Genomic DNA, 25,977 nt, shown 5'->3' on the forward strand with positions numbered 1-25,977 from the left:
GTATAAGATTCATGTGGTTAAGAAATGTATATATGTGCATATATATATATATGTCTGTGTGTGTGTGTGTGTGTAAAAGAAAGCATTTGTAGTCAAGTTAAAATCTCACCAAATATTAAATTTATCCATGAAAGGTTTTGTTTGTTTGTTTTTTGTTTCTTTAGAGACAGGGCGTTGATCTCTTGCCTGGGCTAGAGTGCAGTGGCACAATCTTAGTTAATAGCAGCCTCAAACTCCTGGGCTCAAGCAATCCTCCTGCCCCAGCCTCCCAAGTAGCTAAGACTATAGGCACATGCCACCACACCCAGCTAATTTTTAAAATTTTTTTGTAGATACGAGTTCTTGCTATGTTGCCCAAGCTAGTCTCAAATTCCTGGCCTCAAGCGATCTTCTCACCTCGGCTTTCCAAAGTGCTAGGATTAGAGGTATGAGCCACCATGCCTGGCCCATGAAAGGTTTTTAAAAATATCTTAGCTATCATTTCATTCAACACTTAGTTAAATTTTATTTGAAATTTGAAAGCTGAGAAGCATGGCATTGTACATTAATATTGAGAATAAATGTTTAACAGAAATTAATTCTGCTTTATTAGGTAATTTCAGAAGAAATTCTGCTTTATTGCTAATTTCAGAAGAAAATAATGTGTGATTTGTGTAAATTTTACTACTATTGAAGTAATACAAGTTCTGTTCTTCCTTCAAGATAACAGAATTGAAAAGGAGCTTCATCAATATTAATAAAGTATATGATTGGTATATACAGTGGAAAAGGACGAAGGGCAAGTGTATTACAGTCAGTATCAACTATACTATCTTGTTAAAATATTGGTCTTAAAATTTTTTGCTCTGTAACCACTTCTTTTTACTTCCACTCTTAAACTACAAATTTTGAGATGTAACTTTTTAAATTGCCTAACTACATTTCATAACATGTAAGCTATAATTCTAGTTATTTTAAGTTTAGAATTATATGTTTTTATACACATTTGTGATTATCTTCTTTATAATATATGCACAGTAGCCTAGCAAGCCCTTTTATTTTAGAAGGGAGCCTTGAAGACAATTAGCATATAAAGTTTCATTTTAGTGTAGCTTTAACCACTGATGTTGTATGAATTTTCTAGTTACGTTTCTTTAGCATGTTTTCCACAAATATTAGGAGAGTAAGCATGAATTAGTTTTGTTACAACAAAGTGATTCCAAAGTGATCTTTACTGAGTTTTCTTGGATCTTTGCAACTGGAACTTTTGGGGTTGATGAAGTTTGTCAGGAAGACAGAAAAGATGGTGCCACTTCAGATCTGATATTCCTGGGTCTGCATTAAAGATTATCTGTTGAAGATTGATTCTTCCCCATGTCCTCTCCAAATTCAGATCTCTCACTCCTCCAGAGGTTTAGAAGGCCCTATTTCACCACTGCCACACAGAAAAAGACAAAACTCAAGAAAAATAATATTACAAGTTGACTGCTCTACAAGAAACAACATAATTCTTAGGTCAGAATTTCTTGGCCTTTGACACTAGACCAGCATACTATTAACAGAACAGAGAATAGGAACAAAGGTATAGCTCCTAGAATTTAAGTTTATTTCATTACTTCCCGAATGTGACCCACTGTACCTTTCAAATATAAGGTGTTCTTATTACTAATATAATTCTTCAGCTATAGGGGCACATTTCACTTTGTTCTTGAATGGTCTAAGCTAGAATGGGTAGGGCACGTAAACGTAATATAAAAAAGGTATGAGGTCAGACAGGGTAGAGGAAAGCAGGGAGGAAGGAAGCAGTTAAGGAGTGTTTTCCTTCAAATAAAATAATTTTACAATGTACTTTAACTTGTTAATGGCAAATCTCTGAAACATAGATCTAACAAATTTAAAAATTCATGTTCTTTTTACTGTCTTCAGCCATCATGCTAACACTTTCTTCAAATATTAAGTTCTGTGCACTCTGCAAATGAAAATGAAGTATGTGCAAGCACACATGCGCGCACACACACACACAAGGAAGAGAAGGGGTTTTCCTTCAAATTCCTAGCCTTATAACCCTCCTAACCTGTCCCAATGATTCTGGGCAGAATTATATTTTTTACAGCAATGTTTTCCCCCAATAATAATGATGCTAAATATTTTAAAAGTGTATTTTAAATAAAAAATAATTTGTCTCTTAAAATGTTTTTTCTCCATCAAGGAACATAAGCATTTGGAAGAAAAAATGGTTTTCATAATGTGGATGATTAGAATTATGTTTCTATCACCTAAAAATGAGCTCTGCTAATTTTGATTGGTATGAGCAATTTGGTTTAAGTAGAATAAAAAACAACATAGTAACTTTTAAATAAAGTTTAAGTGGGGGCTTTGTAGGCTGTATACTTAACTCTATTCCTTTCTCAGATAGGTAGGGAATTACATAAATTCTCTCAGATAAAATTATTAATATTCCTGACTCTGAAATGAAATTGTGTTTTAAATTTTCTTCATCCTCTGGCCCTAGAGTTTCCTGTGATTTCTCACTTAGTATAATGATGAGAGCCAAGCATTTAATTATACTCTTCATGCCATCTTTTTTTATCAGCAAATGAGTAATGAGAAATTATAATGGCTTCCTGTCCCCTAGCAATCTGTGGTGGGTTTTGATAGAAAGGATGAACAATTCTGACGCTACTGATTGACCTTAATCATTTGGTTCTCCTCAATATAATAAGGGAACAACTAAAATAGGATTTAAGCTTTTTAATGCTAACTTCAACTAAGCATGTGCGTATAAATACGTAAATGGTATTAAATTGGTTCAAAATTAGCATGAGTTTACAAGCTGCTATTGTCATTATCTTATATTTACCGCTTAAATGATTATATAGACATTGTCCATGGAATCTTCACCATATCATTCTTTTGTTCTCACTTGAAAAGTAACATTTGGCAGATGGTAGCCAGATCATTAGAGTGATAGGTTTAACATAGTATAGAAATCATGTAACAAATGCATAAAGTTAAAATAGTATTAGATAGGGAGGGATTGTTTCACTTAAACTATTAAATAACTGTTTGTTTGAAGTTTGCTGCCAGGTTCCAGTGGTATGTACTTGTCTATCATTTCCTGAAATTATCTTTCATTTCTTTTATAAGATGTCTTTGTAAGTTTACCCTAGAAATCCATAGATATTTTTTGGAAATTGAATCTTAAGTGCCTAGAATAACCAACTGTTGTTTTTAAACAAACTTACATTGCTCTATCAATTAATCATATCAATCACAATATGGTAACTGGGGAAAAGGGTTCTTTTGTTTATTAACCAGAGAATTGATGAATTTCTTATTCACATCATACTAAAGCAAAAAGAGGAAACTGATTATTCTTTCATCCTGCTTTTTATTGGGAATGCTTATTTTCAAATGATTTGAATCCTTCATCAGTCTCATAACCATGAAAGGAAATGGAGATTGGTGGGAGAGATTAAAACATAAAGTACAGGAATAGGGGAAATAAAGGGAGGAAAAGTCACAGACATAGAAATGTGGAAGTTGAAGGCAAATTAATTTTTAATTGAGCACCTACTATGGGCCCAAAACATGGCTGACAATACCACTGAATGTTTTAAGTTTAAATGAAGGGACAACAAAACACATATGAACATTTAATATTTCTTTCTAAAACATCATTCTGAATGAACCATTTAAATAAATAGAAATTTTTATTTTCCACTCATGTTTTCACGCTACTCAACATGTTAATTGGGTATCCACAATTACCAGCTACCTTACCAGGCACAGCAGTTGACAGATGAACAAGGAGCACAGTCTCCTAGGAGCTTTATCACATGTGTTCCTGGGCTGAAAAGGCCCTTCTTTGTACTTCTTGGTAGGTAGAGTATGTAGCTTAGTGGTTAAGTACAGGAATGTGGAAGTCAGAGGTATAGGTTCAAATTCCAGGTCAATATATTAATAGTTGCTGTGTGATTTAGGAAAAATAATCTCTCTGAACCTCACTTCCTCATCTGGAAAATTAGTATAATACTTACCTCATAAAGCTGTGAGGATTAATAAGAATTTTGTATGTAAAGCACTTAGAGTATAGAAAGTGCTAAATAAATGGATGCTGAGATTAAGTGAGAGCCCTAGGATGGATGGATCATGGGATTCCAAATCTGGGATGCAGCTTCAATTTCTTAACATCAAATATAACTCTACGTGCTTCAGCTTCCTGGCATTCATCCTTCCTATCACTCCCAGTTTACTGAACCTCAGGTATCAAGGATATGGTAGGGATTCTACAAGGATATGTTTCCCCAGAGCTTTTTGGTACCCTGCATCCTAGATGTTAATGCTAGGATACCTGCAGAGCACTGGCATTTATCACTGAGAAGCATTTGTTACAAAGGAGATGGGGGTGTGTGGAAAGTTGAGGAACTAATCAAAATAGATTAATGGCAAAAAACAAAAAACAAAAACCAAACACTAACATTTTAATTCATGAAAAAACCCAGTTAAAATTAGGTATACCAAATTTCTTTATTTTCAACTATGTGTGCACATACACATTCAGGTTTTTTATTTTTTCTTTTGGTACTGCTTTAGCTTTTTGTTAACAATAATGACAAGTTTTATTTTTAAATATTAAACCTGTTAACTGGTTTTGGGGGGATTTCCAGAGATCTATTAAATATGTAAATTCCTTAACTACTGATATAGAAGAAAAAGTATTGTTTAAGCAGGGAGAAAGTGGCCAATCACCACCAGCCTCTCTTCCTACTTTGTTAGAGTATGAAAGTTTGTAGCGCAATTATTTACTTAGGCATCTTTGGCATGTTCTTAACAATTGTTCCATTAGGCATTCTAATTAAATTATTTTAATCCTTACTAATCTCACCTGTAATTTTCAGATCCGTTGATTTTTATTCAATTTTTATATCCTGTTCATATATTCTTTAACTACAGTAGAACATGGCTTTTCATATGTATTATTTTTCCTAATTAGTGTCTTGACTGCTCTAACAAACTCTGTCCTTATTTTAACACTTTTTATAACTAGCCCCTCGGGAATCCTTTCTTCTAATTTAATAATTTTTGTCTGTACTCAAACTGTTAATTACTTTACACATTGAACATTTGCCATATACCTTTTTACTATGTGGGTCATTTCTCTGAATATTATTACTTTAAGAATATGAGAGAGATTTAGACAAATTTCTGAGTCCTGATCTACCACTGCCTAGGTTGTGCTTTATTAATCTGAGATTCTTAGTCCTACTTTCTAAAGAATTATAGAACACACTGCACTATAATTGATGACAAGCTTGTTAACCATTCCTCCAGGTTTTCTTGCAGTTTAGAATAAAGGGGCCTTTAAGCAAAAGGGTCTCACTGTGTTTATGAAACAGAAAGAGGAACTTGATTCCACTCTATCCAGGTTTTCCTTTCATTTTTCAATTTGGAGCCCAAACATGTAAGTTACAAAGGCAGGAGGAACAGGCAGCTTTCACAACCTTGGTTCATTGCCTTCAAACCCTGGGAGGGAATAGCAATAGCAGAGTTACGGTTTGTAGCTCCACCCCAGGAAAGAGAGGAGGGAGGTGAAAGGAAACTAAGTTGGAGAAAAGTGTTGGATATTTTTCATTCTCCCTAATTTTAAAAGGCAAGTAGCCTTTAAGTGAAGTCTTCACCATAATAAGGAAAATGGTACATTCCCCTTAGAAGCCTGTGCTGTCCTGTAGCTAGTTCCAAAACAAAAAGTTATGTCCTGTGTAACATGAAACTAGGAAAAAACATTCTGAGGTGTGGCTTTCTAAAACTATGAAGATCTCAGTCATGTAAAATTAGAGATAGTTTAATGTTTATATATTTGCTTGCTAATTGTTGGCTGTTAGTACATGTCAAAACACTAAATTAACCCCCTTCCTAATGGAATAAATAACCCATTCTTCTAAGAGTGGTAGTATTTAGAAAAAGCCCTATTTCTTTAATGATGGGAAAGCCATTGCAACAGAAATTTTGATGAGGATCATGGAAAAAAGTAATCTCAAAGAAAATTATGTCCACTAAGATACTGTATACTGTAGTTTGGAAATTTGGTTTGAGTTTATCTTATGGCTTTATAACTACCCTCTGATGGTCTCTGGGTTAGAGAACTTTTATCAGTTCCTATCAGTCATATATATACCATATTTCATTTTAAGTTGCATTTCAGATTTAATTATTTAATAAACTGTTGTATCCAAGACTAAGATGAATCACTTTTCCTGCTTTTTCTGTTAACTATGTAGCTCTTTAAAAATTCCCTAACTTCTAATTTTTTTGTGTGTATTTCCTCCCTTCCCGTTATTTTAATTCTGTACCCACTCTTCTGCTATTCCTAAGTTAACACTGCAACATATCCCCACAAATCTCTGAGCTCACACTGTGCTCTAATAATTTCAACTAAATCTGTACTAGCCGATATGTCTCTCAGTTCTCCTGGCAACTTGTTATTTTATGCAAATTGTATACAAAAATATGATTTGCATATTTTAAAAATACGTGAACAAAAGGAGCAATACTATTATTGTTCATAATCACAAAATTATATTTTTAAACATAGGAGTTAAGTAAAATCCCTTTCATAATGAAAAGGGTATTACATTTCAAGTAATTCACATTAAAAGGCAATTCTATTCAATAGATGTGTTTATTGGTGGGTCAGTTTTGCCAGTGTTTTAATTCACATGTAATTGATGTAGACCCTATGTCAGCAACTAACAATACTACTTTAACTTAAAAATGATAAACTGTTTCCATGTATATGCTCTGTGATTATTTTATAGTCCTCAAATTTTATAGTCCTTTGCAGAAAAAAATAATAAAGCATGGTGATAAACTGCAATTTGCTATAACACATTTTCTCCAAATCTTAAATAGTATAAAATACAAGACATTTTTTGTGCACTCTACTTTTATAGAACAACCAGATTTATAATTGATTTCTTTATTTTATTAGATTTTTCAGTATACATGGCAACTTTCTCAAATCTCAAAGTTCCAAAAGTATGTAATTTTAAAGATGAAAAATCATTTTCCTTTAGATGTCATATTCCTAGAGAGCTATTAAAGTCTATTTATAAACAAAAATAGTTGATAAACTAACACAGTTTATTTTAAATTAAAATATTTTTTAATGAATACAAGATATATGTCTTTTTAATTAACTATCATAGTTAAATTTAATATCACAAAACAAAATGGCTTATCCCCACTAATTTTTCAAGTGGGGGAAAGTCATTGGGACTTACACTTAATATAAGTTTTAAATGTGATTATTAAATGATAATATTTTATCAAATATAGGAAATACTCATTTATAAGAATTTCCTCCAGTTCATCAATCATTTTAGGCCAAGTTTGAGCCCATGTCAACCTTAAGGGTTAGATTCAGTGCACCTAACTTGCCTAATAAGCTTGTCAATTTAAGAATATGAATTTCATTGATAATAAAGGGGAATAAATAATAGCTAACTCACTGTTCAACTGAAAAAAAAAAAACAAAAACCAAAAAAATTAAAAGTGAATGGGATAGTTTCAAGTAATTACTTTAAAGAAATTTTTAAAATATAAGCAAGAATGGCCAATGATGTTGGGTTTAAATTTCACAGGATAACCTTTAAAAAAAAAAACACGTAGAAATAGTGAAGTCATCACCTTATTGATAAAAAAACTAAAGTTTAATAGTCATTGAAGGGGTAACAACCACTTGTAGTCTACATTTAAAAGTAATTTTAATCATAGCTAAGAAAAACTAAAAACAATAAATTCTATTAAGAAACAACAAAAATGATAAACATTTAATGCCTAAAATGTAGATACTTAAGATCCTAAACAAAAATATTAAAGGTAAAAGGGCCTTGAAATTTTTTTCGAACAATGCATCTTATAAAATCAGTTTCTAAATAGCTCATATCCTTTGCTTTGGTGTTTTGTCTGCTATCAACTAAACATTAGTACAGTAGAAAAATCACTTAGGTTCTTTTCAAATGCTTGGCATTATAATGTGATCTCATATCTTTCCTCAAATTAAATTTTGCTCCACATATTCCACATGTATATAGATGAACATCCATGTGCTGCTCCAACTGTTCATTATTTGGAAATATCTGAAAGCAGACCTGGCATATAGTCTCACCAGCAGATAAATGAGAAATCATATGCCGTACATGGTCATGTTTTCTGAAGTTTCCTTGATCACAAATGGAACAGACATACCTGGCCATGCCTTTGTGCATATCATTGTGCAGTCGCAACTGACGTTCTCTTAAAAATTGTTTTCCACATGTCTGACAAACAAACTGTTTTTCCTTAGTATGGACAGTATAGTGTTCCCTTAAGTGACACCGCTGATAAAATCCTTTTCCACACAGATTACAAAAATGCTTTCGTCTGTGATCTCTTTCATTTTCTTCCATCATGGCACTCTTAAACATATCTTGATCTAGGCAACTAGACATATGTTCAACCACTAGATTTTCGGTTTCAAAACGTTGGCCACAATTAGGACATCGAAAAGGACAGGCCGAATGTTTAAATAACTGCTTTTTTTGGATACTGTTTATCTGGTAATGATTGTCCCTAAAATCATCCAACATTTCAACAAACATATCTCTTATTTCAGACTGTTCATCAGGATTCTCTTCCATGTCCATTTTCTCCTCAGTATTTCCTAACCCATTCATTGTCAGATCTTGGGGTTCTCCACATCTTTGAGCATGTTCCTGAAGCTGTCTACCCTTGACAAGTATTTGTCCACATTTACCACATGCACAGATATTTTCAATGTGTTTGGCTAAGTAATGAGATGACAGGTCCTCCTCAGTTATTGTGAGGCCACACAGCTCACAAGATGCATTTTCAGTATCCTCTTGTACCGGACTGCTATTGTTAGGGGGCCTCATATTTTCTAAACCACCTCTTTCATCAGCATTTATTGACATACGAGGTTTTAGAGTTTTCCTACCACTTTTTTTAATGCTGACATCTTCTTCAACATAGTATCTATAAAATGGTTCTTCAGGTTCATCTTCTAATTCATCATTGTCAGTGGATTCATTACAGTCTTTATCAGTAACTTTAATAATGTTAAAGTCTTTCAGTTCATCTGTAGGAATATCTTCTGGCTCCATCTTGATAATGATTCTTTTCCTCTCAGCAGCTCTGCTTTTTTCTTCATTGGCTATTTCAGACTCCACTGTGCTACTTTTTCTGCTTCCAGTGGTTGAAGTTGAATCATCAGCAGCCTGGCTTGTGTCTCCTCTATATTTGTCCGTCTGTGCAGAAAATGTTTTAGAAGAATCTTTTTCTCCAAATTCAGCTTTGATGTTATTGTCTTTTCCATCTCTAATATCGACTATTCTGTGGTAGGATCTTGAGTTTTGGTATGAATGTCTGTTAGTACAGGTTAGCACATGCTCATCTAATAATTTTTCACAACTAAAGCCAAATCCACAGCTATCACAAGTAAAACTCCGTCCAAAGCGTCGTGACACACGTTCTTTTGGAGTAGATAATTTGGACACAGAACTTTTTTTACATACTTCAAATAGTGGTTCAGGAAAACTACCTAATTGTAAAGACTCTTCATCAGGCTCTCTATTATGTGGTGTATTTACTGTTGAACTTGGCTCTGCACACCACCTGTTGGCTTCATTGCCATTTCTAGCCACAGTATCTTCATACATTCTTACCCCAAATATCATTTTGCTGTTCTGTTTGCTGGAAGCAGAAGATGAACATTTTGAACTAGAACAATCTGCATCCTGTATGTCTTCTAAGCAGTCAGGAACATTGTACAGCTGTAGGTAGTTCATTGCCACTTTAAACTGCTCAAAACTGGACGGAGCTGTCATAATTTTTCCTAAATACATAAACTGCAAAATAAGATCAAAACACTCTGCACTAATTTTCATGTTGCTGAGATTCAGTTGTGCAGTACTATGCTGATGGTTCATGAAAAACATTCTAAAATAGGAGCTGCAGGCAGCTAGAACTGCTTTGTGTGCTTGAAAGTAAATGTCATCAATTGCAATACAACAGTCACAGAGAAAACCCCATTCTCTTTGGTTGTTTAGCTGCTGAAGGACGTAGCTGCTGTGGCTGGGCTTTGCCATCTTCTACAATTAGAGACCTATGTAAAACAAAAATATTAAAGTCAGATATCAGAAAAGCACTTGGAAAAAAGTTAATTTTTATCATGATTTGTGACTTTTGTGACATTACTGTTGTAATCAAATATGAATAGGGCCAGGTGCGGTGGCTCACACATGTAATCCTAGCACTTTGGGAGGATTACTTGAGATCAGGAGTTCAAGACCAGCCTGAGCAAGAGTGAGACCCCTGTTTCTACAAAAAGCAGAGAAATCAGCCAGTCGCAGTGGCACATGCCTGTAGTCCCAGGTACTTGGGAGGCTGAGGCAGGAGGATCACTTGAGTCCAGGAGTTTGAGGTTGCACTGGGCTCTGATGACACCACAGCACTCTATCTGGGGCAACAAGAGATACCCTGTCTCAAAAAAAAAAAAAATATATGAATAGCTTTCCATTCTAATATAGTAAAACAACAATATTAATATATACCTGTATATAAACCTGAATCATTTTTTAAAATTGAAGATGAAGATACTCAGCCATTTATTCAGATTTTTCATATTGAACAAAGGCATCAAAAGCAAAAACTATAATTTTGGTTTCATTACAGCTCTTGGGGAAAAAATGTATACTAAATTTGAAAGGAAAAAGATATTAATTTAAAAGAATTTGAAGGATATGAACAATGACAATAAATAAAGTGGCAACTTAAACTACAAGTTAATAACTAGATTATAGTGTACTAAAAACTCCTTTGATGATAAGGACATATTTAGCTCATTTTAAAAGTGTAATAAAGGTATTTTGGTTGTGTTAAAGAAGAGTCCTTATCTTTTAGATACACATACTGAAGAATTTATAGATGAAATGATATATCTGAGATATGCTTCCAAATAAAGGGGTTGGGTGTGGGAGCTATAGATGATACATGATTGGCTGTGTTGATAACTATTGAAGCTAGGAGATAAGTATAATTCTATTTTTGTCTATGTTCAAAATTTTCCATAGAAAAAAATTCTATTTAAAAAACCTTATAAGATTATATAGAAATGGCACCAAACAAATAAGTTAGATCGATGCCTTTGTCGTTTCTTGAATTATTTCAGAAGCAATAATTCTATAGACTTAGAATATGTCTCATGCTCGGCATGTACTTTAGGGTATAAAGAAGCAGTGGGTTTATTTGGAAGGGAGGTATCTACACTTAGAGTATAAATTTTCTTCTATTTCTTTGTTAAAAGAAGTTATACAAAAGTACATACAACACATGCTCATTACAAAAAATTCAAACACATAAGTATATAAAGTAAAAACACATCTTCAGGCACATACTTCTTCCCAGAGGTAACCCCTCCAAACACTCTGGATTATATACCTTCAGATCTGTTTATATGCATACATATATAGTCAGCATATTTTGTACCTACTATGTGCAAGGCACAGTTTTGCTCTTGTTGTATTTTGTTTTTTAAACTAAATGGTATCAAACTACACGTACCTTTCTGCAACTAGTTTTCTTAACTGAACAACATTGGTGGACACTATACATATTTTTAATGTATGGAACTGACTTTGGATAAAGAAGAAGAGGAAAATATTAAAAGCACCAGAAGTCCTACGTATTATATTACAAAGCCAAAATAAGATCCAATTTTAGCCTCAATTTTTAATCTGTGTACATAAACCCTCAGAATCTATCTTCTACTTAAAAACAAGTTCCTATGCAATTTGAACTTAAAAAGAACATTTAACAAGCTTTACAGAGAAATAAAATGTTCACTCTTCAGTCCCAAAACTCTTCAACTCCTGTAGTAGTAATTAAGAGAGTATCTAAGTTTATTTACTTCTACTTGCTTTTTATCTGTTCCTCAAGATCAAATATGACAACATACCCCTCTTCTCACCACCTGTAGGCCTATCCTATCTCCTCCAAGACATAAAGTTCCATAGCAAGAGATGTAGGACTGGTGAAATAAAGGTGGCTTATGATGAGACCTGCTGCCTTCTTAAAATCACAACCACTGTGCCTTTTCTGGAAGCCAGATCAAGTGGGTACAATATTTCAAACCTCTGTAACTCAGATATCTGTACAAAACCGTGAGGAATCATGTTCGGCATATGCCTAAATACAAAAGCAATGTATACACAAGGATATTTATCAATGTGTTATTTATAATTTGAATGCCTGGTAGACAGGGAGTTGCTAAGTAAACTAAGGTAAATCTACTCCGTAGAATTCACTGTCATGTGGCCTTTAGAAATTATATTTATAAATGAAGACTACTGAAGAAAGTGGGAAAAATTTTCACGACAGAGTCGAATAACTAAATGCAGGATACAAAATTATGCTGTAATTAGACTTATATAAAACAAATCCACACAAAAATATAACCTTATTCAAAAGGTGGAAAAAAGATGAAAAAATACACAAAAATGTTGACCCAAGCCCATTTTAAGTAGCATGAGATTTCTAGGTCTATAGTCATTTTTGTAGGATTTGGAGAGACCTTTAATGAATAAATCCTAGAGAAAGAGTCAGAGGGGCCGGGCGCAGTGGGAGGGTGCGGGCGAGGTGGGCCTAGCACTCTGGGAGGCAGAGGCAGGAGGATCGCTTGACCTCAGGAGTTTGAGGTTGTTGAGAGCTAGGCTGAAGCCACAGCACTTGCGTGGGCATCAGAGTAAGACTCTGTCTCAAAAAAAAAAAAAAAAAAAAAAGAAATGAAAAAGAAAAAGAAAAGAAAGAGGCAGAGGGATAGATATGACCTCCAAAACAATACTTTATATTAAAAAGAATAGTTCAAAAATGAAACAAACTTGTTGAGAGAATAATGAGTGCCCACATTAAAGCCAGGAACAAGATGTTATTGAGCACACTATAGTACAGTGAAAAGAGCACAAGCCTTGGATCAGACACACCTGGGTTCCAATCTAGCTTTGCCACTTTTGGCAACCTGCTTATCCTCATTGACCCTAAGTTTCCTGAACTGTTAAACTAGGGACGATAATATCTCGAAGAACATATGATACATGAGCATTCAGAGGCAATGTGTAAAATATATCGTGCTTGGCATGTAATAATTAATGAAAGTAATAGTGGCAGTTGGCATGGTGGTGCTTATTTAAGCATCAAGAGATAAGTTTGACTAGATAACCTTAAATTTTTCTTCCAAATAAGAGTCCATTAGAAAGCCAACAGTCAATCTATAAAAACTTTCAAGTATAACATAGCCCATGCTTGAAATAATGACATAAAGAGCTTAAAAGTTCCAAGGACCCTTTCTTACCCAGATGAAAGCAGCTTTATGATCAGCAACCAAAATTAATACAACTATATAGAAAATCAATATGATAGGTACATCTGTAGCTACAGTCACAGTTCAATTAAATGAGCAAAAGTACATACACCCTGTTAACATAAACACTAACACAAATAAGAGCACTTATAGCATTTTGAAGCATATTCATTCAACAATATTTGAGTACCTCTGGTGTACCAGACACTATATAAAGTACTGTGGATCAGCAATAGCACAGGTATCCTGTAATCTCAATGAGACATCATTAAGGATAATTTTTGCTTCTCCTGGATTAGTGATTTCATTCAACATGTACTCAGTAAAATGCCCACTCTGTGGAAGAAGGCAGCATGCTGTAGTGGGGAGAACAAGGCTCTGGGTCAGACAGACCAGGGTACAAATCCCACTGCCTCCACGTCTATACTCCTGTTTTATCCCCAGAAAGCAAGAAGCTGAGCAAGTGCTATGTCTAATTTTTAATCCTAACACGACAGCCAACATTATGCAAATGTCCAAGTTCTGAGTAAAACTGATTTTAGGTAATTTTTTAACAGCAATCATTCACACTTTAGTGTCAACAACTTTGTTTTTGTTATATCTCATTCAGAAAAGCTTTAAGAAGGCTTAATACACCAAAAAAAAGGTAGAGGGGTGTATGTGTGGGGCAAGGGAAGAGGTATCTAAATTCTTGTAAGATTTTCAGCTTATTATCCCTTGAAGATAATCTTTGCATTAAAGTTTTGTTTTTTTTTTTTTGAGACAGAGTCTCACTCTGTTGCCCAGGCTAGAGTGCTATGGCATCAGCCTAGCTCACAGCAACTTCAAACTCCTGGGCTCAAGCAATCCTCCTGCCTCAGCCTCCCGAGTAGCTGGGACTACAGGCATGCGCCACCATGCCCCGCTAATTTTTTCTATATATTTTTAGTTGTCCAGCTAATTTCTGTATTTTTTTTTAGTAGAGACGGGGTCTCGCTCTTGCTCAGGGTAGTCTCGAACTCCTGAGTTCAAATGATCTGCCCACCTCGGCCTCCCAGAGTGCTAGGATTACAGGCGTGAGCCACCCACGCCTGGCTGGCATTAAAGTTTTTTATAATGCATTAACTTTTATTAAATAATTTCACTCAAAGTCCAAAGAAAGTTCGCTTTTTTCAATTTTTTGATATCCTTAACAACTCTACCAAAAAATGTAGTGAACTTTATGTTACAATAAAATTTGTAAAACATTTTAAATAAAAGGTTCCTTATATTTTGGTTGTTCCTGGTTTTATGACTGAAACCTGATTGCTTTTGTTTGTGTCACTAGCTGCATCACTGGTAGGACAAGTTTATCACAGCTAGAAGTCAATGGCTGAGGCTGACAGAAAAACCTTCAAATGTAATTTCAAAAGACTTAATGTCTTTTGGATAAGGACCACCAGCTATGTACTGCCAAGTGTTTCCTAAGGCTAGAAGGATACTCAGTATGGGGTACTCCGGCAAGAATAAGGAGTTAAGTAACCCAAAAAACTTTACACTGGATTTTGAACATTTTAGTTTGAAAAAGTTTACCAGCTCATCTCAAATTTAACAACAGCCAACAAGCAGATTATGCATATTATATTAGTAATTCAGATATTCATAGACTTTTAGAATTTAGATCTAATCTAGTCCAACATTCTTATTTTATAAAAGAAGGCAAAGATCTATGTGTTAGGGTATGGTTAGCTTTAAGTATGCACTAGGACTACAGAATAAGGATTCCTGATCAACCAGATGGTACTAACCACCATAAAGCCCTCCCTTGGTACTATGTGATGTGGCCTTATATAAAGAAGACTAAACAAGGCCTGGGCATGAGTCCTTAATACATTATTGGCCAGGTGCTATTACACAAGTGACTCCCCTCATCTGAACTCTTTATCTGTAATGTGGTTTTATCTGTACATGTCCATTTAGTCTTATTCAATAGATGTGTTCCCGAAGTTATACTGTGTAAGCTATTTCAGTAAGTTTCTCACTGACATAGTAAGATTTCAGAAACACTTTTCTTCCATTGCTAAAGCTCTTAAATTGGAAATAAACAGTTTTGCTGGAAATTTCTTTTGCTTTGGCCTTGGTCAAATGATAATTTAAGGGTTTATAAACAAGCATATAAAGTGAATGAAGAAGTAACTTAAAAGAATTCGGAAGTGATTCTGTGAGAACCAGACTCTAAATTGTGTCAAAGACTTGCATTATCAGTGAGGCATCTGAAGATGATTTGCAAAACCTCAGTAAAAATCTGGAAGAAAGCCAGGCATCAGACTCCCAATTCAGACCCCAAACTCTGAATTACTTACAATTACCCCTGGATCTCAAAGGAGATTTATGTGTGTATATATATTCATTTCCTTTTACCTAGTTCTATGTCTCACATGAATGAATATATGCATATAGATTAAATTCAAGGATTACAGACTTTAAAAGCCTGAAATATAATGAAAGGATTCTCTCATGTTTTAACAACAGAATATCAGAATGTATTGAACACCAACAATGTTCCTAACACTGGATTGAGGTGGAGGGTGGAGAAGAATGGTGTATAATAATTATATCTGAGGGATTAAATCTAAACCAAGAAATAATTTGAGAACAATTAAGTGCTATATTATATTGAATAAAGTTCAGCAAGAGTTTAGAAGAAGAAAAGCATGAATTATACCAGAACAGGCAGCTTTAGGAAGGATATAAGATTTGAGTGATGCCTTGATGAATGAGTAGGGCACAGAAAAAGAGAAAGCAAGAGGAAAAGCATTTCAGGTATTTGTGTAAGTATGGGTATAAATAATTGGGGAGAGGGTACACAGCAGCTTCGCTGGAAATGTAACAAGAGGGAAGGCAGATCTGTTTTATTGAGCTGGTATATGAAGGTTATGAAGGTAGGGTAAATGACAACTCTAGTACAATCATAATATGAATAGCTAACATTTGTTAAGCTGTGCTATACAGCACGATCTATTCTAGGCAGATGTATAGGGAGATATATATGTACATTTAATCTCATACACATATATACACACACGTACGTATAAAATATATATGTATATAATTTTCACATTTAATTCTCATGACAAACACTACAAAGTAGATACTGTTATAAGGCCCATTTTTCAAATTAAAAAACAGAGGTAGGCCGGGCGCGGTGGCTCACGCCTGTAATCCTAGCACTCTGGGAGGCCGAGGCGGGTGGATTGCTTGAGCTCAGGAGTTCGAGACCAGCCTGAGCAAGAGCGAGACCCCGTCTCTACTAAAAATAGAAAGAAATTATCTGGCCAACTAAAAAATATATATAGAAAAAAAAAATTAGCCGGGCATGGTGGCGTATGCCTGTAGTCCCAGCTACTCGGGAGGCTAAGGCAGTAGGATCGTTTAAGCCCAGGAGTTTGAGGTTGCTGTGAGCTAGGCTGACGCCACGGCACTCACTCTAGCCTGGGCAACAAAGCGAGACTCTGTCAAAAAAAAAAAAAATAGAGGCATACAGTGTTATATAACCTTCCTAATGTCACAGAGAGGACTTCTTGGGATAAAAACACAAGCAATATGACTCGCAAGCCCAAGATCATGGCCTTGAAGGTTTTTGTCAAATTGGCAAAATTCTTTCATAGAATATCATTTTCCAGGGTATGGAGTCCAATCTCTAAAATTGATTAAGTTCTTTAGGTTTCTCTTTGAAACTTCCAGGAATAACCAGTTGTAGAGGCTCTTCAAGATAAAAGGTTTTACTTCAAGTCACTTAAATGACAGACATGATCAAGTATAGAAAATTTTATTCACTATTTACATCAGGCATTCTGGCTGGGTATTAGACTCTAAATTCAGTACTTAGTACAGGATGTTCTGATATTATCATTGGTTATGTTCCAACACTTTATTTTTAAGTTATTTGGAACTTGAAACATGTATTCCCATAGAAACAATGCTATAAATGGGGACTTGGTTTTATGCTCACACCCTAAAGCCATAATGTGGCTGTATATTAATCCTAACAGGGCTGTAGTATTCCTTGTATCATTAGCACTGACAGCGATTCAAGGAGCAGTATGAGGGAGCAGTGCCTACTGTACTGAACCCTCAAGGACAGGGACAAGGCTTAATGACCTTAGTGTTCCTTGTGCCTGGCACGCTCTTCCCACACAGTTGGCCCTTAATACATGCTTGTTAAATGAAAGAATTTTAAAAAGGGCCCAGGAAGCAGATACTGCTGCTAGATTTGAATATAAGATCTACCATTTATTTAGCTATAAGGAAACTTCTTTACTTCTCTAAGCCCACTTTTCTCATCTATAAAATTGGGATAATCATTTTCCTCACAGGACTCACATATGTTAGAGATGACAAATGTTTCTTTGCTTTTTCAATCCAAGAATACAATTTTTAAAAAATATTAATGTCATCATTGTGAACAGAGTTTATATAATTTTATAAAATGATCAAGTTCAACCCACTGCTTTATAGACCAGAAAGCAAACTGAGACCCTGAGAAGTTAAGTGATATGCTCAAAGGCACAAAGTTTTAGTGGTTGTCAGGATAAGACCTAGTCTCCTCAATCTAGGCCTCTTCACACTACTCTGACTTCAGTTTACACATATAGCACCACCTGGCTGGCTGTTTTCTCCTCTGCATCCATTATGTTTTGCTGAAATATAGGAGCTATTCAAATTTACAAGGGCTATTTGAATTTACACAAAATGGCCTCAGACTGTTACGCTTTTGGAGATTATGGATGGTTGGCTGGTTGGTATTTTTCCGCCTCCTTGCTTGTCAACAGCTGTCACTTCTAAAAGGTATGCTGATCTCCTGTTGCCCACCATTTCAATCTCTTATGAGCTGTGAAATTTGACAACTCATTGAAACTGAATCTACATAATTTAATTTTCTGTGAGGACCTAAAGACGGGTTCTATGAGTAAGATACAAAGTTTTAATTCCTAAACTTTTTTGTTCAACTACCACCTTCTTTTGCTTCATGCCAGGGCACTGGATAGCTGAGGCTGCCAACCAAATAACTTAGCTGCAGTATAGGCCTAGGAAATGAATTTACCCACACAGAAAGCAGAAGGAATACAGTGGCTACTGGAATATTCCTCTCTCCCTCCAGAAGTGGAGCAGGAAAAGTATTTAATCCAGCCAAACTACATTTTGATCCATTCATCCTAAAGAGGTAGCATAGAATCTTCTGACCACCAGAGGGCACTGTGCAAACAGCAGGCTCTTCCTCAGCTAAAAGCGCTTCACCAGGAAGTCCCTTTTCGCACATGGCGTTTGTATTCTCAGGGTTCATTCTGTAGGACTTCTGTCTATCCCAAAGTACTCACTCTGGGGACTCAGACTTTGTCTGGGACCCATCTAAAACTGTTCCTCCTCTGTATTCTGTGTCAGCTGCCACCACTATGCACCAATCACCCAGAACCTTTCCCCCACATTCAACCATTAAGTCTTGCCAATTTTCCCACTAAATATTTCTCAAATTTGCTCCTCTATTCCCTCTCTACCTTCCCTGCCCTTGTGAAGCCCCTATTATCACTCCTGAGTTATTACAACAGGCTCCTTAACTGGTTCCTCAAATCCATCCTTCACACTGAGATGATTCATAAAGAAAAATCAGACCACACTTTCCTCCTGCTATGGTTCCCCTCACATATCGTCAGGCTACAGTATAAACTCCTTAGTGAGGCATATAATGCCCTTCGTGCCCACCCATCCAGTCTTATATGTTTGGCTACTTCCTGCTTCAAACTTCATGTTCAAGCAACATAAAACTGCTTGTCACCACCTCCACCCCCCTCTACACACACTCCCAATATACCGCATGTATTTCTTACTTCCAGTTTTACTCATGCTGATTGGCTGGCTCTTCTATCTGAACCTCCCACGTATCATTTAAGAACCAGTTTATCATCTGCAGAAAGCTTCTGTAACACCTTTATCTCCCCTATTTTAGGTTTTGCTATTACTCTGTGTATTTTCTCCTTATTCTGCACCTACTACACTATATTTTAATCATCAGAACAGCAACATAAAATAGGAATTAAAGCACAGACTAACCAGACTGCCTGGGTTTAAATAATGGCTCTCCCACTTACTAAGTGTGTAACCTTGAGTACACTGCTTCGTCAATCTGTGCCTCAACTCCTCATCTAAGAAGGGATGGTAATATTAATACTGCCAAGCTTTTAGAGTTATTGTGAGGTAGTGTCTTTCATAGAGTAAGTGCTAAATAAGAACTGGCTACTATAATTATGTATGTGTTGGTCTCCCTCACTAGATTTTGAGCATCTTGAAGGCGAGGACTTTGGCTTATTCATTTCTTTGGAACATAAATATTCAGTAAATGTTACCGAATGAAGAACTAGTAAGGCAGCTCTCTCTATGATGATAGAAGGGATTACCCCAGTTTCCTTCATTCAGCGCATCCTATATATTTTCTTTAAAATTGTTTCCAATTTTCCAGCTCCATTTTTTAAATTTAAACCAAAATCCTGAAAACATCACACTCTTATTTAATTAAAATTCAACAAAATGTAACCAATAAAAAGCAGCATCATAAAAAGTGTGTTCACAGCTGGGCCCAGTGGCTCACGCTTGTAGTCCTAGCACTTTGGGAGGCCACAGTAGGAGGACTGCTTGAGGCCAGGCATTTGAGACTAGTCTGAGCAAAATAGTGAGACCCTATTTCTACGAAATCAGAAGAATTAGCCAGGTGTGATGGCATATACCTGTGGTCCCAGCTACTCAGGAGGCTGAGGCAGGAGGATTGCTTAAGCCCAGGAGTTTGCGGTTGCAGTGGGCTATGATGACACCACTGCACTCTAGCCTGGACAACAGAGCAAGACCCTGTCTCTAAAATTAAAAAAAAAAAAATTGTTCATTCTACAAAGCTTAACTTCATTTTTAGGCCTTAAATCTATTTAAGATCCCCCCTCATCCTATATAGCCTAACATGGCAAAAGCCTTCCTACTTTTCATACATGCTATTCCCTTTGCTTAGACTGTTTTCCATGTCTAGCTCACTCTCTTTGGGAAGTTCTTTCTGATCCTAGGGTGAGGCAGATGCCTCTCTGAGGTGCTGCCAAGGCAGCCAATATATACAACTACAGGGTGACAAATAATGTATCATCCAAACTGGGATGGCTATACATACCACCACACTCCAAGCAGGTACTGCAATTATTTGATTCCCCTGCATTACTGTAAGCTCTTTGAGAGCAGGGCATTCTCTGAGGCATTATCATAATGCCTGACATTTAGTTTATATTTGACTGAGTTTTTGAATGAATAAATGTTGAAGTAGATAAGTTTTATCTTGCTTATCAATTTTTTGCTTAGTTCAATCATGGCAACTTTTTTATAGTGGTTGTAAATTTATAAATCATTTTCCCAAATATCACACAACTGATTCTCACAACCATCCTGAATAGGTATTTTTATTATCCTCATTTTGAGAATGAAGAAACAAGTTCACTGGTTGATTTGCCCTAAATTGCTCATTTTCTGAATAGAAGCTGGGACTCCTTTGAAAGCCCTAAGTTTCAGTTTTTGTAAACCAGACAACAGAAAGATCTGGGTATGACTATTAACTGAAAGCACCTTTGGAACATTCTAAGCCTCCCAGAGTCACCTTCTTCATCAATCTAAAAGTTCTAATCATTCTCCTACTGCCCCATCCTGCAGGAAAAATGACCTGTCCCTTCCCTAACTCCTCTTCCATCTACTGACTCCCACTGTCCACCAGAGCATGCATTCTCCTAATGCTACAGATTTAAAGTGGGGATGGAACTCTTCAGTTATCTCTAAAAAGGACTGCATGTGTCTCACATAGACAACTAACAGCAAATTTAATTCTTTAATTTTCAAATTTTATTTTGAAAACAATTTTAAATTCAAAGACAGAATAATGTAAAAAATACTCATGTCCCTAACACTCTCAAATAACCAATGTTGTAATTAAATGTCTACGTACTATTTTGGGGCTTTGTTTTTAGAACATCAACTTCCTCACAGCTCACTCTTCTTAAATATACCAGGTTAATTAAGGAATAAGTGATTCTGTACTTTGACTAAGATTTCTTATCACAGTTACAGATTGAACTCCTTGTTCTACTCTTTCCCCCCTTCTCATTATTGCACTTGACTAATCTACAAAAAAAAGATTTCTTGTAGTTAATACACAAATGACTACATGTGGCAAAATATAAGTATACTTAGAAATCTATCTTAAACATGTACCAAGAAGCCAATTATGAGTGGTATTCAGGCCTGAGTCCTTGCCACCCATTCTCCAATTATCACCCCCTTCCACGCCACATCTGCAAACAGCACAATTAATAACCCCTTTCTTTAATTTCCTTTCCATATGTTCGGCATGCAATCTTTGGATACTGATCAAGAGGAACTCCAGTCCCCTATCAGCACAGGGATATCTTGGCAGGGGTATCCATGGCAAGTATAACCATTCCTTCCTAACTATAAATTAGGAAACTCTCTACAAATTTGAGAGTTTTGTTTTAATGAGTTTGGCCCCTATAAATCAATTCAGCAGAGGCTGGACAATATTATAACATTAACAATGTAAGAACTAGCCTACCCAGGTACAGTAAGTACTTCATAAGGACAAACCTAAAATAGCAGCCTAGTTATATTTAAACTCTCAGGTCTGTTACTTAATCATAGAATTTTAAATCAGCCCAATGCAGAATACTCCCCTTTTCTCTACCTGGCAATTCTCACCAACCTGAGTACTGAACAGAAAACATGAGCTCTGGCCATGTTTATAGGTGCAGTGGCTCACACCTATAATCCTAGCACTCTGGGAGGCTGAGGCAACAGGATCCCATGAGACCAGGCGTTTGAGCCCAGCCTGAGCAAGAACAAGACCTTGTCTCTACCAAAAATAGAAAAAATTAGCCAGGCATGGTGGCACACACCTGTAGTCCCAGCTACTTGGGAGGCTGAGGCAGGAGGATCGCTTGAGCCCGGGAGTTTGAGGGTTGCAGTGAGCTATGATGACACCAGCCACTGCACTCTACCCCAGGCAAGAGTGAGATTGTCTCAAAAACAAAAAAACAAAAAGAAAACATGAGCCCATCAATCACCACAGGTCATCCGTAGGCAGAGTGAAGCACAGCAGCACAGCTTCGATCAAATGTTGCCTTCTCTCATTTTAAACAAGGAATTGACTGTTCCCAGAGATTATTTCTGAGGAGTGGGAGTCAGAATCACTTTCATATTGTATTTTACATACTCCAGCATAGGCTGAATTTTTACAAAGAGCATGGATTTTATAATTTAAGAAAAGTAATTCCATTTAAAAAAAAAAGACACGTGCAACTTTCAATTTGGCTCACATATGAATATGAGAACAAAGTAATTTCACTATTTTATCATAAAGAGACACTAGCACAAGAAAATGCCAGGAGAAAACATTCTAGAGATTAAAGTGACCTCTCAAACAGATGTTTCTCAAATATACCTCAATTTTGGGGAAAGATAAGATTATAGCTAACAAATAAAAATCTATGGGAATTTTTCTGCATTTCTATCCCAAATACCTTCCTCTCCTTTGGGCCACGTTAATAGCAAAGGCTTAGTGCTTTTCGAGCATAGAGAAGGACAGGCCTGAAAGCAGGCACTTTTCTCCTGCACATTAGAAAGGGAAATGGTGCTGCAAAGAACACGGAGATAGTCTTAAAAAGGTCCATGTACTGTATCTTCCCCAGAGCCTGGCAAAAGAGGAGAATGAGGAAACAGTACAAAAATTTAGCAGTGTTAAAGGGCAATCAAAACACGCAAGTGGCTGTGACTGTGCTTATGCCTTGCTGAGGTCCTGGTTAAAATACAGGTGTTCTCTTCTCTGACAATGATGCACCAGCCTCCCTCCTTACATGAACCCCCCAAAAGCATGCCATCATATTAGGGGTGGGAAGAATAGAAAAGCTCCAGTAAAGACTGCTCAACCTGAGTTATTCAATACCATGAAAATGTGAGCTTAATGGAGAACTGCTTTTAAAATGAGTATGTGAACTGAAAGCTCTACTGCAGACTGTGTGTTTACTTACCTTTGGAAAAGCATTTCACCTCCCCTATGCTTGTTTCCTGTTTCTTTAAGACGAGGACGACCCCATCTAGCTCCCAAAGCCATCCAGTTATTATTGAGACTTTATTAGATATCCAGCAAGTGATTCCAAAGGAGTTTTGAGGTTCTGAGCAAATGATGGCCAGCCATCATTCAAGCTTCATCTTTTTCTATCTCAACTCTCCCCATTTCTCCAGATCTTATCCATTTGCACTGACAAAATTCCACAGAACCTAATTTCTCCGTTTCAAAGACGACCATGATTGCTTTGAAATTATGAGAACTGCCTCCTTCACCAAATCTGCTTCAGAGTGCCTCCAACTTCAGCTCAAAAAACTGATTCTAGGTTACCTCATACCACCCCTTGGGTTAGAGGGTCAAAGAGAAAGTTCCTGTCCTGATACATACTTAGACCAATGCAGAATCTGCATATACCTACCACATTGAAACTAGATTTAAGAACATTATTACACACATACAAATGTCCCATCCCCACAAAACATCAAAGACTTTCATCAACCTCTTCCTGACGCGCCCAATTTAGAAAATGTCCTGTCAACCCTTCAGATCAGGTAGACGCGTTGCTTAGGGAGGAGAGACTGGGAGGGGTGGCTGCGCCCAGACCCATGCCTACATACTTTAGTGGTAACGACTCCCGATCTGCATCCAACACATTTACCGAACGCTAACAGAACTTCTAGCAAGCGCCTACCACTGGAAGCGAAAGCATGTCCTTCCCAGGAAACAGAAGATCTTTTCCATTGAAAATTCCCAAATCCCAGACTTTTCACTTTTTACTGAACAAAAACCGTGTGTTCCGGCGAGAGGGGGTGGGAAAGAGCGTAGCAAGAATTTGCACGGCTCTTACGCCTCCTCCCTCGGAGCGCGCCCAAGTCTGCGGCCTCGGGCTCCGGGACACTTCCCCTCCCACCCGCCGCAGAGCCGCAGCTGTAAGTTGAGAGAAGCGGGCTCTGGGCACGTCAATCAACCAGGTCCTCCCGCCTCCCGTCTACACCTCCCCTCCCCCCCCACCAGAAAAATAAAGGCAGAAAAAGAAAAGGAAAAGAAGATAACTAATTTGGGAACTAGTCTCCGAGGGGCTTCGCCTCAGACGCAGGGAGGCCGCACGCTCGGGAGCGACGCGACGGCAGCAAGAGGCGGCCTGGCAGCGGCCAGTCGCCGGGTCCTCGCAACGCGTCCGCCGCGCTCCGGCTCCCCGCACGGGTCGGCGCCGCTCCGGCCCCGCACTCCGCCAGGCCCGCGGCCCGTCGCCCGTCGCCCTCCGGCCCGGGCCAAAGTTGCGCAAATAGCCCCACAACTGGCAAATACTCACCCGCCACAGCAGGAACCGGGGCTGCGGAGATTTTAGGGAGTTTAAGGCAAATCAGCCGCGGGAAAGACAGGCGGAGGCGAAGGGGTCGCGAGCTGCAGTGGCGGCGGCGCGCGGCGCTCGGGCTGGGCTGCGCGGAGAGGCTCTGGCTCTGCCAGGGACTGTGCTGCAACAAAGGACTTCCGCTGCCGCACAGCCGCGCCTGCCGCACCGCACTGAGCCGGCCCCGCTTACGCGGCGACTCCGGGTCTGCCCACCAGTTCGCTGCGGCGTCCGCCAGCCTTCCCCTCCCTCTCGCCCGCCCACCCACTCCGTCGCTGGCTGCTAGGGGCACCCGCGGTCGCCTGTTTGTTGCAACAAGTTTCTGCGTCGGGCTCTGAGGAGGCTGGCGCAACCCGCACCGCGGGGGCCGGTGTGGCGGCAGCTTGACCACCCCTCTCGCCCCTCTCCCAGGGGTAGGCTTGGGACCTCCTCCTCCTCCTGCTGTTTGCACAGCTGGATGGGACTGGGCTCCTCCCGACTCCCCAAGGACAAGATGCTGCTTTCCTACTCCGCCCAGATGTCAGACCCCTGTCCCGGAGGGCCCTCCCTCGCGCTACGCCCCAGGCGTCCTGGGGGCGCCCTGTCCCGTCCGCAACCTGTCGGTTAGGGGTCGCCCATTCCCCGTGCTCCCCCCACCCCGCCTTCCGTGGGCCTGTCCGCCTCTGGCCCTGAGTCACTTCCCCCGCCATGCCCCACCTCACCCAACCCGCCTCCCCTCCCAGACTCCCGCGGCTCGGCCTCCCTGGCCCCACGCCCTCACTCCTTCCCCGGCGAACACGCGGGCGCATCTTTTCCCACCCCCACCCCCACCCCAGAATTGAGGGGGTGCCCGTGCTTTTGCACACCCTGGGGAAAGTCCCCGGGTCACGCGGTTGTGTGGGGAGCCTGTGACGCTCAGACTTGTCCCCACGCTTCCGCCTACAGAGTCACGACTACGGACTGTGGTGGCGGAGCGCGGGCCGACCCCCGCCCGTCCACTCAGGCGGGCGGGCGCGCACGTACGCACGCACGCACGCACACCCCGGCCCCAACGCCCCTGGTTCTCCGGCTACCAGGCGGGCGGTCACGTGGGCCCATCGCTGGGCGGCCGGCGCGGAAAGCCGCGCGAGAGCGGGC

At 38.3% G+C, this 25,977-nt stretch overlaps 1 protein-coding gene across 2 annotated transcripts; it reads right to left on the bottom strand.

Annotated features, from left to right (window-relative positions):
• Window positions 1–1,062: 1,062 nt before the first annotated feature.
• Window positions 1,063–25,527, bottom strand: ZBTB1 (zinc finger and BTB domain containing 1). 2 transcript variants are annotated; one of them, XM_045565806.1, is made up of 3 exons: window positions 24,823–25,527; window positions 8,230–10,144; window positions 1,063–1,414 (listed from the first exon to the last, which is right to left on the bottom strand). In XM_045565806.1, the coding sequence occupies exons 2-3, from the start codon at window positions 10,125–10,127 to the stop codon at window positions 1,378–1,380; spliced, it is 1,935 nt and encodes a 644-aa protein (XP_045421762.1). In that variant the 5' UTR covers window positions 10,128–10,144; window positions 24,823–25,527; the 3' UTR covers window positions 1,063–1,377. The 2 variants fall into 2 exon arrangements, with proteins under 2 accessions (XP_045421762.1, XP_045421755.1); XM_045565799.1 differs by lacking the exon at window positions 1,063–1,414 and having other exon boundaries at window positions 6,643–10,144.
• Between the last annotated feature and the right edge of the window lie 450 nt (window positions 25,528–25,977).

The sequence above is a fragment of the Lemur catta genome, chromosome 1, assembly GCF_020740605.2.
Source record: "Lemur catta isolate mLemCat1 chromosome 1, mLemCat1.pri, whole genome shotgun sequence".
In the NCBI taxonomy this organism is placed as follows: domain Eukaryota; kingdom Metazoa; phylum Chordata; class Mammalia; order Primates; family Lemuridae; genus Lemur; species Lemur catta.